General features: G+C 34.8%; 1 protein-coding gene across 13 annotated transcripts in view; it reads right to left on the bottom strand.

Moving 5' to 3' along the window:
* Positions 1-15,430, bottom strand: part of SLC9B1 (solute carrier family 9 member B1) — a 76,535-nt gene that overhangs the window by 35,127 nt on the left and 25,978 nt on the right. For 11 of the 13 annotated variants that reach the window (XM_023252894.2, XM_045056044.1, XM_023252892.2 and 8 more), the window contains 2 exons: positions 3,120-3,290; positions 1,771-1,913 (listed from right to left, as the gene is read on the bottom strand). In XM_023252894.2, coding sequence (XP_023108662.2) covers positions 1,771-1,913; positions 3,120-3,290 — 314 coding nt within the window. Of the gene's footprint in view, positions 1-1,770; positions 1,914-3,119; positions 3,291-13,472; positions 13,492-15,430 lie in introns of those variants that run through there. The other 2 variants (XM_045056048.1, XM_023252900.2) reach the window with 2 other exon arrangements.

Below are 15,430 nucleotides of genomic sequence, written 5' to 3'. Positions count from 1 at the left end.
GATGCTCAACGTCGCTCCTTATCAGGGAAATACAAATCAAAACCACACTCAGATATCACCTCACGCCAGTCAGAGTGGCCAAAATGAACAAATCAGGAGACTATAGATGCTGGCGAGGATGTGGAGAAACGGGAACCCTCTTGCACTGTTGGTGGGAATGCAAAGTGGTGCAGCCACTCTGGAAAACAGTGTGGAGGTTCCTCAGAAAATTAAAAATAGACCTACCCTATGACCCAGCAATAGCACTGCTAGGAATTTACCCAAGGGATACAGGAGTATTGATGCATAGGGCCACTTGTACCCCAATGTTTATAGCATCTCAACAATAGCCAAATTATGGAAAGAGCCTAAATGTCCATCAACTGATGAATGGATAAAGAAATTGTGGTTTATATACACAATGGAGTACTACATGGCAATGAGAAAGAACAAAATATGGCCCTTTGTAGCAACGTGGATGGAACTGGAGAGTGTGATGCTAAGTGAAATAAGCCATACAGAGAAAGACAAATACCATATGTTTTCACTCTTATGTGGATCCTGAGAAACTTAACAGAAGCCCATGAGGGAGGGAAAGGAAATAAAAAAAAAAAAAAAAAGAGATTAGAGTGGGAGAGAGCCAAAGCATAAGAGACTCTTAAAAACTGAGAACAAGGGCGCCTGGGTGGCGCAGTCGGTTAAGCATCCGACTTCAGCCAGGTCACGATCTCGCGGTCCGTGAGTTCGAGCCCCGTGTCGGGCTCTGGGCTGATGGCTCAGAGCCTGGAGCCTGTTTCCGATTCTGTGTCTCCCTCTCTCTCTGCCCCTCCCCCGTTCATGCTCTGTCTCTCTCTGTCACAAAAATGAATAAACGTTGAAAAAAAAAATTTTTTAATAAAAAAAAAAAACTGAGAACAAACTGAGGGTTGATGGGGGGGTGGGAGGGAGGGGAGGGTGGGTGATGGGTATTGAGGAGGGCACCTTTTGGGATGAGCACTGGGTGTTGTATGGAAACCAATTTGACAATGAATTTCATATATTGAAAAAAAAAAGAGTCACCTTTTTAAAACCCAAATATTTTTATGATTCCTAGATTTTGATATTTTAAAAGATTAGCTTCTACAATAATGCACAGATAATCAGGAACATACATCTGTGGGGGAAGAAAGTCATTAAATAAAAATGTTACTGAAATTCTTAATCTCTTTGAAAAACAAAACAAAAGTAAAAACCTTTTAGGAGTGGACCTTACCCTTTATTTATTTTTGAAAGTTTATTTATTTATTTTTGAGAGAGAGAGAACAGGGAAGGGGCAAGGAAAGAGGGAGAGTCAGAGAGGGAATCCCAAGCGGGTTCTGTGCCGATGTGGGGCTGAATCTCATGAACTGTGAGATCATGACCTGAGCCAAAATCAGGAGTCAGACAAAACCAACTGAGCCACCCAAGCACCATAAGTTTACTATTAACTGAAAAGTAAATAGTTATCCATAGAAAAGCCACAGGTCCCAAACAAAACTAATGCTGTACAAGGGACATTTATCTCTATGAAAATAACTAAAGATGATTTCTAATAGAGATCTTACATCACACTGATTTCTCTTCATATCGGTAATGATGGCCAGAAGTAGAAATTATAAGATGCCAATATTTCTGCAAAATCTTTGTTCTTTATCTTAGTTTTGCTTACAGACTTTACTTGGAGCAGCTATAACAAAAATGTTGCCTCTTTTTCTTTTCTACCAGCCTCTAATATTTAAAATATCTTTATTCAAGATATAGTTGCAAATCTACCTGTGGATCGAGTCCAAGCCCAGCTTGTATTAGGATAACGGTAAGGGCAGTGTTTCTTAAAGTTGAAGACCATGTGTTATTAATATGGATGTAATCGCCGAGGAATGGAACATTCCTGATGGTAAAACCTGCCAGTAACATCCCTTAAAAAAAAAAGAAAAGAAAACATGTCTGATTCAGTTCATTTTTCTAAGTTAGAAAAGAGAAATGTTTAATTTCCCTTCTCTAAACACACTACATCATTACTTTGGTGAAGGACAGATTACATACAAGTAGAGAAGGCAGCATAAGTAAAGGACTGGAGATAAGAAATGACATATCTCAAAGGGCTAAAACAGGTAATTCAGTGTTGTTAAACAAAAAAAGGGCAAGGACTGAGTGAGAGAATGGGCAGGAGAGGCCAGATAATATAAAGCTACCCCCCCTGCAGCCTCCATTCCCACCGCTTGCTTTTCCAGAGTAATGTACCATAGGAAAAGTTTTAGGAGGGAGAGACATAGTGCATCTTGTATTTTCTATGTGATGGTTTTGATGAGTTAGATAGACATAAAACTAGAGGAGAGAACAATTAAAAGGCTCTGCCAAAGTCCATGGAAGACTTGGAAAACAAATAGCCTAAGCTAGGGTAAGAGTAGAAGTTTGGAGAGAAAAAAAAAAAGATTCAGTGAATACTTAGCAGGTGCTAAAAGGGTGTTGTGGACATAGAAGGATATTAGCAATAGGATGGAGCAATTATCTCTACTCACAGTGTACGGAATATTTGGGTGTATTGAATACTTAGAAGATATGAGACACCACTGATAGAAGTTCTTCCACTAATTTTCCTCTGTCCAAATGGAGAGTTATATAATAATGGTAATAAAGAAAGAGGATATAATACTGGTTAGGCAGATGACGCATCTATGAATATACATAGTGGAGATGCCCAAACAGCTTAAACCATAAAACTTTCTGGTGCTTTAGTCACTACAGTATTTGAATCTTATCATCGTATTTGAGTTAGGTTATCTACAGAAAAATTCAGTCTTTTCAAAATGTTTCATTTTCTATAATATATTTAAAATTAATTTTAAAGTGTCCTATTAAACAATAAAGCAACAGGAATCATACATTGAGTATATTTAAATTGTTTCAAAAATATTTCAGAAAAAAAATCTGTGTGCTTTTATACAAAGAGAATAAATACTTCTATAAATGAGCTATATCCACACATATATAGTAAATATAAAAAGAAGCTATAAAGATCATATTACATTGAAATATTTCTATATTATATGTATTCTGACTAGAGTATGTTCATAATTTGCATACAGCAAAAACAAAGACATAAGAGCTAACTGTACACTTACCAAGAAGAGGTGGAAGTTGAGGCACTGAAGGTATTCTAATGAGTTCCAAAATTTTCCCCCCAATCATGGCACTATAAAAAATAATTAATAGTCCAAATAAATTTCCACCAGGGAGAACTTCGGAGCCTGAGAATGACCAGGCTACACACCATAACATAAAAAGTGCAACTCCTGAAATATAAAAAAAGCATATATCTATATATCTACATAGACATGGATATATACATACAAAAGATGATTCTATCTTATCAAATATCATATTAATAGCCAGGCCTATATAATGATACATAACATAGACTAATGTTGCTTGCTAGTATAGTTGAAGAAATATCTGTTTAACATATATTCCAAAGTCCCTGTCAATTTATGGCACAAGTTTTTAACAAAGTATTATTATTTTAAAAAATATTTTAAGGGGTTCCTGGTGGCTGAGTCAGTAGAGCATCTGACTCTTGATTTTGGCTCAGGTCATTATCCCAGGGTCATGGGATCAAGCCGTGCATCAGGCTCTACACTGAGGATGGAGCCTGATTAAGGTTCTCTCTCTCTGTCTTTCTCTTTCTCTCTCTCTCCTTCTGGCCCTCTCCTGCTCACACACGCTCAGTCTCTCTCTCTTTCTAAAAATAAAAATTAAAAAAAATTAGAAGTATATGTGAATCCTTTAAAGTGCTAAACAAACAAACAAAAATAATAAAGTGCTAAACATTTCTCACAATATATGACATTTAAAAAATTCCATGGCAATATGATGAGCTTTACTTCATTTTACATTTTAGAGTAGCCTTTGCATCATGAATAAAAAGATAATTGGTTGTGATAAGAATTCTCAAATTTATAGTAGATCACAGTGGCAACTTTTTAAAACAGGACCAGAATAAGTCTTTGTGCTGGAAGGATACTTCAGTTGATATTTGGCATAAATTATTAAAGGGATTTAATGGCTAGGAAAAAAGTGAACTTGGTCTTTGGGAGAATATAATGTATCTTAGGTTATATGTAGGAAGTACAGGTAAATAGTGTGAGAAGGATAAGTTAGTAGATATCTTCTTTCTGGAAACTAGATTCTCAGGAAAGGCCCTATTCACCAGGGAATCCATAAGTTTCTGCAAAGGACAAATGATTACACTGTAAATTGCCACCTGCATATTAAACATTTAACATATTTTACTATAAATCATAATTCCTAGTACTTTTTCAGGTTCTTAGAACAGCTTAAGTGTATTTTTTAGCTGTGACCCCTTTTTGGCTCCATAAAACTGGCAGGATAGAAGAGGAGGATTTTGATAAACTCAAGGCAAAAAGTTAGAACTAAGATTCTTGTTCCTCTGCTCTGACTATTGCCATCCACAAAACTGGAACACTTGAAGGACTACACTCTTATTAAATGGACCAGAAGATACTATTCTACTGACAAAGGGAAAAGACAGGGCAGTTTGTTTGTCTTAGCTAGTCTCTAGCTGGCAAAATCACCTCTGGGAATTCATATATAAAACTAGGCCTCAAGTAACTTAAGGCTAAGTCTCAAATTTACATGATTTGCTTGGTTTGGGAACCCCAAATCCTAAACACAGCATAAAAATATCTTCCCATGGAACTAGGCCTTGAGCAATTAGTAGATTGTAGTTCAAAATATCCCCAATAGACACTCCTGATTCCAAACTGTATAAACCCCACTGAATCTGAATTTAAGATAAAAATTTATAAAATAAGAAGTAATTCCCAATGATTTGGACACAGGAAGCAAAATGAGTTCTCACCCAGGATTAAATTAAAATAGATACTTAGACATAATGTTGAGAAACCACAGACCACCAAAGACAAAAATAAGGTCTTAAAGACTCCAGAGAGAGAAAGATAATCATAAAAAAATAAACATTGGAGCAGATTCTCAATTCTCAATAGCAATAATGGAACATGGACAATAATAAAGTCTTCAAAGTGCAGAGATAAAATATTCAATGTTGAATTCTGTAGCCAGTTAAACTATCATTCAAACAAAAAACAAATTAAAGATATTGTCAAGTTAATATATATCTAAGAACATACTCCATTTTCACTGAAAACAAAAACTATTGAAAGATATGTTTTAGGAATAAGGACATAAGAACAAAAAGAAAGATGTACAAAGAAATTTGCAAACATGTAGGTTAGTCTAACCAATTTTAGAACACATTACTAATCAAAATGGCTAATCAGGGGATATAAAAGTAAGTGGGGAAGGGGTTGTCAATAATGATGACCTGAAGAGATAGGCAATTTATCTCAACAAAAAAATCGCTCCATGTAAAGCTATAAACAACAACAACAACAACAACAAACCAATAATTATAGGATCCTGAAAACTGACTAATGACAGTTACCAAATTGAGAAGCATTTATTAAAAAAAAAAAAAAAAAGATGCTAAGGTTTTAGGTAGGACTGGTTAAAGTCTGAGGCCTTCTTGCCTGGGACTGCTATCATTCCTCCCCTCATTTCCCCACTTACTTCATCTAGGAAACACTGTAGTTTTACCATCATGGAGCTAGCTTAAAAACCAGCCACTTTGTTGTGAGAGGAGGTGGTATAGATATGCAGTGGAGGGAGAAAACCCATGACTTTGCTCGGTAGAAGTGGCAGACTGGTTTCAGAATAGGCAGAGGAAATATGCTGTGGTGCCAGTTTGAGGTTGCAGCTCAAGTTGAGGTGAGTGGCAGATATGGTAAAAATTTAACTGGGAGATGCTGGATATGACAGAATCATAGAAAGGTTGAGGTAAGTTCTCCACATATGCATGGCTGATTGGATGTATGTGTATGCAACCACAGAGAAGACTCCTGAGAGTATGGCAAAAAGCAAAAACTGATGTGAGATTTGACTACCAGCAGCAATTTTGAATGCATTTTTCAACCTACCCATAGGATCACTTGGCAGAGGGTGGAAGCCTAACTGGCTTGAACACAATGTCTCCCCCAAATCATTAGGTGACTCTTAAGCTATGCAGACAAATTAGAAACCGCTAGGAAGATAGGCTAAAAACAAATAAACAAAAAGTAAGACACCAGGTGCTGCAAAACCATGGCACAGAGTGATTCCACATTTAAGTACATGCAAATTACCCAAACAACAACAATGAAAACCTTAAAAAAATAAAACTGAATTCAAAGTTGCCATATGTGCAACTAAAATGTATAATTTTCAGCCCAAACTTACTAGATATGGAAAGAAATGGGAAAATACAACCCACATTCAGGACAAAAAAGCAGTCATTAGAGACTGAATGAATAAGTCCAGGTGCTAGATTTCCAAAGTTTTCAAAACAGCTATTATAAATATATTCAAATAATGAAAATAGGACAATGTGTCAATTAATAGGGAATATCAATAAAGAGATAAAATATAGGGAATATCAATAAAGAGATAAAATTTATTTAAAAATGAAAATCTGGAAATGAAATGTACAAGACTTGAAATGAAAAGTTGACTAGAGAGGCTCAACAGCATATTTGATCTTGTGAAAGAAAATATCAGTGAACTTGAATATAGATCAATAGATATTAATCAATCTGACAAGCAAGGAAAAAAAGAATAAAGAAAAATGAACAGAGCCTCAGACACCTACAGGATACCACCAAGAGTACTAACATATGCATAAAAGAAGTCCCAGGAAGAGAAAGACATAAAGGGGCAGAAAAATACTTGAAAATATAATGTCTGAAAACCTCTCGAAGTTAATAAAAAACATTAACTTATAGATTAAGAAGCCCAACAAATCCCAAATAGAATACGCACAAAAGATCCACACCTAGAGACATCATCACCATCATCAAATTTCTGACAAAAAAATACAGAAGGAAATCTTGGAAGTTGTAAGAAAATGACTCATTATGTACAGGGCAACAATAATGCAATTAACAGCAGCATTTTCATCAGAAAAAATAAAGGCCCAAAGGCAGTGGGGTGACATTTCAAAAATGTAGAAAAAAGCCTGTCAATTAAGAATTCAACATCTAGTGGGGCCCCTGGGTGGCGCAGTCAGTTAAGCGTCCAACTTCAGCCAGGTCACGATCTCGCGGTCCGTGAGTTCGAGCCCCGCGTCAGGCTCTGTGCTGATGATGGCTCAGAGCCTGGAGCCTGTTTCCGATTCTGTGCCTCCCTCTCTCTCTGCCCCTCCCCCGTTCATGCTCTGTCTCTCTCTGTCCCAAAAATAAATAAACGTTGAAAAAAAAAAATTAAAAAAAAAAGAATTCAACATCTAGTAAAACCATTCTTCAGGAGTGCCTGCATGGCTCAGTTGGTTAAGTGTCTGACTCTTGATTTCAGCTCACAGTTGTGAGACTGAGCCCTGTGCTGGGCTCTGCATTGGGCATGGAGCCTGCTTGAGATTCTCTCTCTCTCTCTCTCTCTCTCTCTCCCACTCTCTCTTTCTCTCTCTCACCGCCCCCCCTTACCCCCAGCCTCTGTGTGTGCACTCTCTCTCTAAAAAACAAATAAACAAACACCTATTCTTCAAAGTAAAGTTGAAATAAAGACATTCTCAGACAGATGAAAATAGAAAAATTCACCCCTAATGAAATACTAAAGAAAATGCTTTAAGTTGAAAGGAAATGACACAAGATGGTAATTTGGACCAATAAGAAGCAATAAAGTGTACTGGATATGGTAAATAAATACCTAAGTATAAAAGATTATAAATATATTCTCATTTCACCTCTTCATTTAAAAAAAACTAAGATCATTAAGAGCAGTAAGAATAACAAAATACTGTTGAGTTTATGGCATATAGAGGTCTATTGGCTCAAAGCTGCTATATAACACAGGAATTAAGTGTTGGAGATGATTATTAGAATTCCCAGAGAAACCACTAAAACTAAAACCTCTAAAACACAGCTAAGAAGTCAATAGGGAAATTTAAATAGTACCCTAACAATACTTCGTTAGCAAAAAAGAAGCATGAACAGAAAAACAAAAGACATGACACTTATAGAAAACAAGGAACAAAACGGCAGGCATAAACACAACCATATCAGTATTTATGTTAAACTTGAATGGTTTAAATTCAAAAGGAAGACTGTCATACTGGATTTTTTTTAAAAAGAAGCAAGATCCAACCATATGGCTTCTATAAGAAAGATACTTTGTATGAAACAGATAAGCTGAATATAAAAAGGTGAAAAGGATATATCATGCAAATAGTAATCATGAATCAAAGAAGTAATAACAAGAGAAATATATCTTAATGAAAACAAAGCATTTCAGTATTAATGGGATGTGTTGTGCACAGACGGAAATGTATAAACTTTAAAAAATATTAGAAAGAAAGAATTATCTAAAGTTAACAATAAAAACTTCCACCTTAACAACTTAGAAAAACATAAATAAATCAAACCAAAAGTAAGTAGGATGTATGAAATAAAAAATAAGTAGAAAACAATTAAATAGAAAAGAGAAAAACATTAGAGAAAGTCAATAAAATAAAAAAATTGTCTTTAGCTAGACTGACAAAGGAAAAAGAGAGAAGGTACAAATTACCAAAATCAGGGATTAAAGAGGAAACATTACTTTAGACCTTACAAAAATTAAAATGATGCTAAAGAAATATTATAAATAATTTCAAGCTAAAAAATTAGGCAACTAGATAAAATAGACAAATTCCTAGAAAGATACAAATTACCAAAACTTACTCAAGAAGAGAGGAAAATAGAAATTCCACTTCTGAGTAAAGAAAATAAAAACAGTAATTCAAAAGATACATGTACCCTCATATTTACTGTAGCATTATTTTCAATAGCATAATATAATATAATATAATATAATATAATATAATATAATATAATATAAAAACAGAATATTTTTCAGTCATAAAATAGCCAGGGTGCCTGGCTGGTTCAGTCAGTGGAGCTTGTGACTCCTGATTTTGGGGTTGTGACTCTGAGCCCCATGTTGGGTGTAGAGAGTACTTAAAAATAAACTCTTAAAAAAAAAAAAGAAAGAAAAACTCTTGTCACTTGAGACAATGTGGATGGACCTTAAAGGTATCAATGTAAGTGAAATAAGTCAAAGTAAAACAAACACTGCATGCTCACTTATATATGGCATCTAAAAATCAAACAAACCATAAAACCAAGCTTACATATACAGAGAACTGGTGGTTGCCAGAAAGGGAGGGGGGGGGGGTTGGCAAAATGGGTAAAGGGGGTCAAAAGTTACAAACTCCCAGTTATAAAATAAATAAGTTGTTGGATATAATGTATAGCATGGTGACGATAGTTAAGGCTACTGCATTATATATTTGAAAGTTGCTAAGACAGTAGAACTTAAAATTTTCATTACAAGAAAAAAAAGGTTTCTATGTATGATGATGGATATTCACTAGACTTATTGTGTTGATCTTGATCATTTTGCAATATACACAAATATAGAATCATTATATTGTGCACCTGAAACTAATATAAGGTTATATGTCTGTTATACCTCTATTAAAATTTCTTTTAAAAAGACAATTTCAGACAAATAAAAGCTAAAAAGAATGCTAGAAGACTTTTACTACAAAAACAAAACAAAACAACAACAACAACAACAAAAACTACAAGTTTTTTAGAGTGAAGGGAAAGAATTCCACATGGGAACCCAGAATGCCAAAAAGAAATGGAGAGAACCAAAGAATGTAAATATGTGGAGAAATATGAGAATTTTTTTTAATGAAAAAAAAAAAGACTTTTGGCTTTTTTTAAAGCAAATGTAGCAGTAAAAAAAACATATATATATATATATATATATATATATATATATATATAGAAGAAAAATAAGAATGTAGAAGTAAAAATATATACAATTGCAGAAGTAAAATAAGAATGTAGAAATAAAGAACATATATATAAATCTAGCACAGAGGGCAGAGGAGGAATAAATAAAGTCATACTGCTGCAAGACTCTTCTACATTATCTTCATGTGAGGGATGGTTACAGAGCTGTATACATTTGTCAAAATTCATTGAGCTGCACATTTAAGTCTTAAGTTAACATTGTGGTATGTTAACTATATTATAATTCAATAAGGCACAGTCAATAACAAAAAAAGTTTATAAGATGATGGAGAGATTTTGGGGGAAAAAAACAGGGCAAGGGTTAACACACAAAAATTTGGCAATTATGAACAAAACTGCTATAAACACCTATGTGCAGGTTTTTGTGTGTATAAATTTTCATCTCATTTTGGTAAATACTGCCAAGGAGCATGGTTGCTGGAGCATACGGTAAGAGTATGTTTAGTTTTGTAAGAAACTGTGGAACTGTTACCCAAAGTGTCTGTACTATTGGCATTCTTACTAGCAATAAATGAGAGCTCCTGTTGTTTTACATCCTCACCAGCATTTGGTGTCAGTGTTTTGGAATTTGGGCATTCTAATAGGTATACAGTGGTTTCTTATTGTTGCCTTAATTTGCAATTTTCTAAAGACATATGATGCTGAGAATATTTTCATATGCTTATTCGTCATCTTCTTTGGTGAGGTGTCAAAGTCTTTTGCCCATTTTAAAATCAGAGTCTTTCTTCCATTGCATTGCCTTTTCTCCTTTATCAAAGATCAATTGACTGTCTTTATGTGGGTCTATTTCTGGGCCTTCTATTCTGTTCCATTAGTATATGTGTCTGGTCTTGCACCAACATCACACACTCTTGTTTATTGTAGGTTTATAGTAAATCTTGGAATGTTTATTTTTGACAGAGAGAGAGAGAGAGAGAGAGAGAGAGAGAGAGAGAGAATGAGGGGGGAGGGGCAGAGAGAAAGGGAGACACAGAATCTGAAGCAGGCTCCAGGCTCTGAGATGTCAGCACAGAGCCTGACGCGGGGCTCGAACTCACAGGACCATGAGATCATGACCTGAGCTGAAGTCGGATGCTCAACCGACTGAGCCACCCAGGTGCCCTATAGTAAATCTTGTACTTGGGTAGTATTAGCTCTCCAACTTTAACTCAGTCTTTTGCCTCTCTATATAAACTTCAGAATGAGTTTATTGGTATTCACAAAGTAACTTGCTGGGATTTTGATTGGGGTTGTGTTGAATCTATGGATCAAGTTGGGAATGATATTTCTTTGTCAAGTTGAGGAAGTTTCCCTCAATTCATAAATTGCTGAGAGTTTTTATTATGATGGATGTTGGATTTTATCAAATGTTTATGCTACATCTATTGTTATTATCATGTGATTTTTTCTTCTTTAGCCCACTGGTGTTATGGATTACAAGAATTTGTTTTCAAATATAAGTCAACCTTGCATATCTAGAGTAAATCCCACATGGTTGTGATGTATAGTTCTTTTTATACATTGCTAAGTTTGATTTACTAATATTTTGTTGAGAATTTTTGCTTCTGTGTTTATCAGAGATATTGGTCTGTATTTTTCTTTCCTTGTAATGTCTTTGCTTTTGGTATGAGGCTAATGCTGACCTCATAGAATGAGTTGGGAACTATCCCTTTGCTTCTATCTTCAGGAAGAGAGTATAGAGAACTGGTATAATTTCTTCCTTAAATGTTTGATAAGATTCACCAGTGAAGCCATCTAGGTCTGCTGCTTTTTGTTATGGGAGGTGATTAAGTATTGACTCGGTTTATTTAATGGATATGCCTATTCAGATTGTCTACGTCTTCTTGTGCGTATTTTGGCATATTGTGTTTTTCAAGGAATTTCTTCTTGGCTATCAAATTTGTGGGCAAAAACTTGTTCACAGTATTCCTTTATTATCTTTTTAATGGGATCTGTAGTGATGTCTCCTCTTTCATTTCTGAGATTATTGATTTGTGTCTTTTTTTTTTAATTAGCCTAGCTAGAGGCTTACTGATTTTACTGATCTTATCAAAGAACCAGCTTTTGATTTCATTGATTTTTCTCTGTCGTTTTCAGTTTCAATGATATCTGCTCTGATTTTTGTTATGTCTTTTCTTTTGCTTACTTTGGGTTTAATTTGCTCCTTTTTCAGGTTTCCTAATGTGGAAGTTTAGAAGATTGATTTAAGATCTTTATTCTTTTCTAAAATATTCATTCAATGTTATAAATTATCCTCTAATTTCACTACTTTCACTGCATCTCACAAATTTTGATAAGCTGTATTTTCATTTTTATTTAGTTCCAAACATTTAAAAATACTACTTGAGGTTCTTTCTTTGGCCCATGTGTTATTTAGAAGTATATTGTTTAATCTCCAAGTATTTTAGGATTTTCCAGCTACTTTTCTTTTGAATTGTAGTTTAAATCATTTGTGGTCTGAGGGCATCCATTGTGTGATTTTTATTCTTGTATGGTTATTACAGTGCTTTTGTATGTGTATGATAGAATGTGGTCTATCTTAGTGAATGTTCCATGTCATCTTGAGAATAATGCTTGAGTGTTATGCTATTGAGTGAGAATAATGCTTGAGTATTATGCTATTATTAGATGAAGTAGTATATAATTGTTCATTACATCCTGTTGATTGATGATATTGTTGAGTTCATGTCCTTATTAATTTTCTGCCTGCTGGATCTGTCCATTTCTGAGAGATTGTTTAAGTTTCTAACTATATTTGTGGATTCATATATTTCTTCTTGCAGTTCTTCCAGTTTTTGCTTCATGTTAACTCCATGACACATGTCAACATGTCTGTTGTCAGACACATATACATTAAGGATTATCATATGTTCTTGGGAATTGACCCCTTTATCATTATGTAATACCCTTCTTTATCTCTGATAATATTCCTTACTCTGAAGTCTGCTGTCTGAAATTAATATTTCATCTTTATTTTGATTAGTGTTTACATGGTATACTTTCTCCATCCCTTTATGTCTAATTTATGTGTGCCTTTATATTTAAAGGTGGCTTCTTATAGATCTTGGTCTTTTGATACACTCTGACAATCTGTCTTTTACTGGTGTATTTAGACCATTCACATTTAAAGCTATTATTAATATACTTAGATTAATATCCACCATGTTTGTACTGTTTGCTATTTATTGCCCCTGCTCTTTGTTTCTATTTTTGTCTTCCCTACTTTTTTTCCCTTTTGTGGCATTAACTAACCATTTTATTATATACTTCTATTTTCTTTCCTTTATTAGTTTATCAGTTATATTTAATTTTTTCATTTTCTTTTTTAGTGGTTGCCCTAGAGTTTGCCACTAATCCAACTCCACTTTCAAATAATACTGTACCACTTCATGGATAGTGCAAGCACTTCATAAAAACAAAATATTCCTGATTCTTTCCTCCTGTTCTTGTATCATTGCTTTCATTCATTTCACTTATACATTAGCTATCATTAGTGAATATATTTTTGCTATTACTGTGAACTGGTATCTGTTCAATAATTTAAGAATATTAAAAACATTTTTGTTTTACCTTCACTTATTCCTTCTCTGATGCCCTTCCTTCTTTATGTAGATCTGGGTTCCTGACCTATATCGTTTTCTTCTCTCTGAATTTCTTTTAACATTTTGCAAGGCAGGTTTACTGACTCAATTTTTGTTGGTCTAAGAAAGTCTTGGGGCGCCTGGGTGGCGCAGTCGGTTAAGCGTCCGACTTCAGCCAGGTCACAATCTCGCGGTTCGTGAGTTCGAGTCCCGCGTCAGGCTCTGGGCTGATGGCTCAGAGCCTGGAGTCTGTTTCCGATTCTGTGTCTCCCTCTCTCTCTGCCCCTCCCCCGTTCATGCTCTGTCTCTCTCTGTCCCAAAAATAAATAAACGTTGAAAAAAAATTAAAAAAAAAAAAAGAAAGTCTTTATTTATCCTTTACTTTTGATGATGATTTTTTAGGATACAGAAGTAGAGTCTGGTGTGTTCTTGTTGGTTTTTGTATTAACACTTTAAATACTTCATTTCACTCTCTTTTTGCTTGCACTGTTTCTGAGGGTAAGTCAGACATAATTTTTATCTTTGCTCCTCAATAAGTAAGGTGTTGTCTTCCCCTCTGGCTTCTTTCAATATTTTTTTAATCTTTGATTTTCTGTAGTTTGAATATGATATACTTAGGTGTAGTTTGTGTGTGTGTGTATGTGTGTGTGTATGGTATTTATCCTGCTTGGAATTCTCTGAGCTTCCTGGATCTGTGGTTTTCTATCTGAAATTAATTTGGGGGAAATTGTCAATCACTTGCTTCAAATATTTCTTCTGCTGCTTTTTCTCTTCTCCTTTTGCTATTCCCATTTCTTTTTGTAGTTGTCCCACAGTTCTTGTATTTTCTTTTTTTCAATATTTTTCTCCTCTTTACTTTTCAGTTTTTGAAGTTCCTATTGACATATCCACAAGCTCAGAGATTCTTTCTTCAGCTATGTACAGTCTAGTAATGAATCCATCAAAGCCAACATTTCCATTAGGGTTTTTAATTTCTAGCATTTCTTTTTGGTTCTTAGAACTTCTATCTCTCTGCTTACATTACCCGTCTGTTCTTACACGTTTACCTTTCTATTGGAGCCCTGAGTATTTTAGTCATAGTTGTTTTAAAATCATAGTCTGATAGTTCCAACATCCTTGTAATATCTGGGTCTAGTTCTGATGCTTTGTCTCTTCAAGTTGTGTGGGTTTTTTTTTTTTTTTGTCCTATTTTTGCTTAAAAGTGAATATGATGTCCTGGGTAAAAAGGCCTTTAGTAATATAGTGGTAAGTTGTGAGGGGAAGAAAAGAGTTCTTTAGAATTCTTAACCAGTCTTTAGTGAGCCTGTGCTTCTGGGCTGTGAACCTCACAAGTGCCTCTCAGGTTTTTTTTTCCTACCCCATTAGGTTATATAGGATGGCTAGTGGAGATTATATTAGAGGAGGCAGGAGTTGGTTATTTCTCTTTTCCCAGATCAATTTGGCTCTGATAAAATCCTCATAAGTTAGGTTCTGACAAAACAGTTTCTTTTGAGGGACAATACAAGAAGAACAGAAAACTGTCATACTGCACATGGTTACTTTCCCCCTCTCCTTGCCAGATGGCTCCTGGAGGTAAAACTCATGAAAGTCTGTCTCCTACACCATGACTGGCCTCCCTCAGACTTATCCACACTGAGTTTCTAGCCAATTTGTCAATAACAATTTTGGTTTTCCTATCCTAGCACTGGTTCCTGCTGAGGTTTCTACTCTGATAAGCTATGATTCTCTGTATCCACATTCCTGTTTCCAATTTTAGGGACAGTTATTTGCCCTGTGACCTTACTTCTTTGATAGAGCTAAGAACAGTTGTCAATTTTTAAGTTTGCTTAGCTTTTTATATGTTGGTAAGATGGAGTGATGACGGTGGACCAGAAACTGGAAGTGTCTAGGATATTATTTTTGAGCTCTAAACTCTCAAGACTGCTTCCTTCAAAAAACTGATGATAA

This window comes from Felis catus, chromosome B1 (assembly GCF_018350175.1).
Source record: "Felis catus isolate Fca126 chromosome B1, F.catus_Fca126_mat1.0, whole genome shotgun sequence".
In the NCBI taxonomy this organism is placed as follows: domain Eukaryota; kingdom Metazoa; phylum Chordata; class Mammalia; order Carnivora; family Felidae; genus Felis; species Felis catus.
This window is presented reverse-complemented; position numbering and strand designations above follow the sequence as displayed.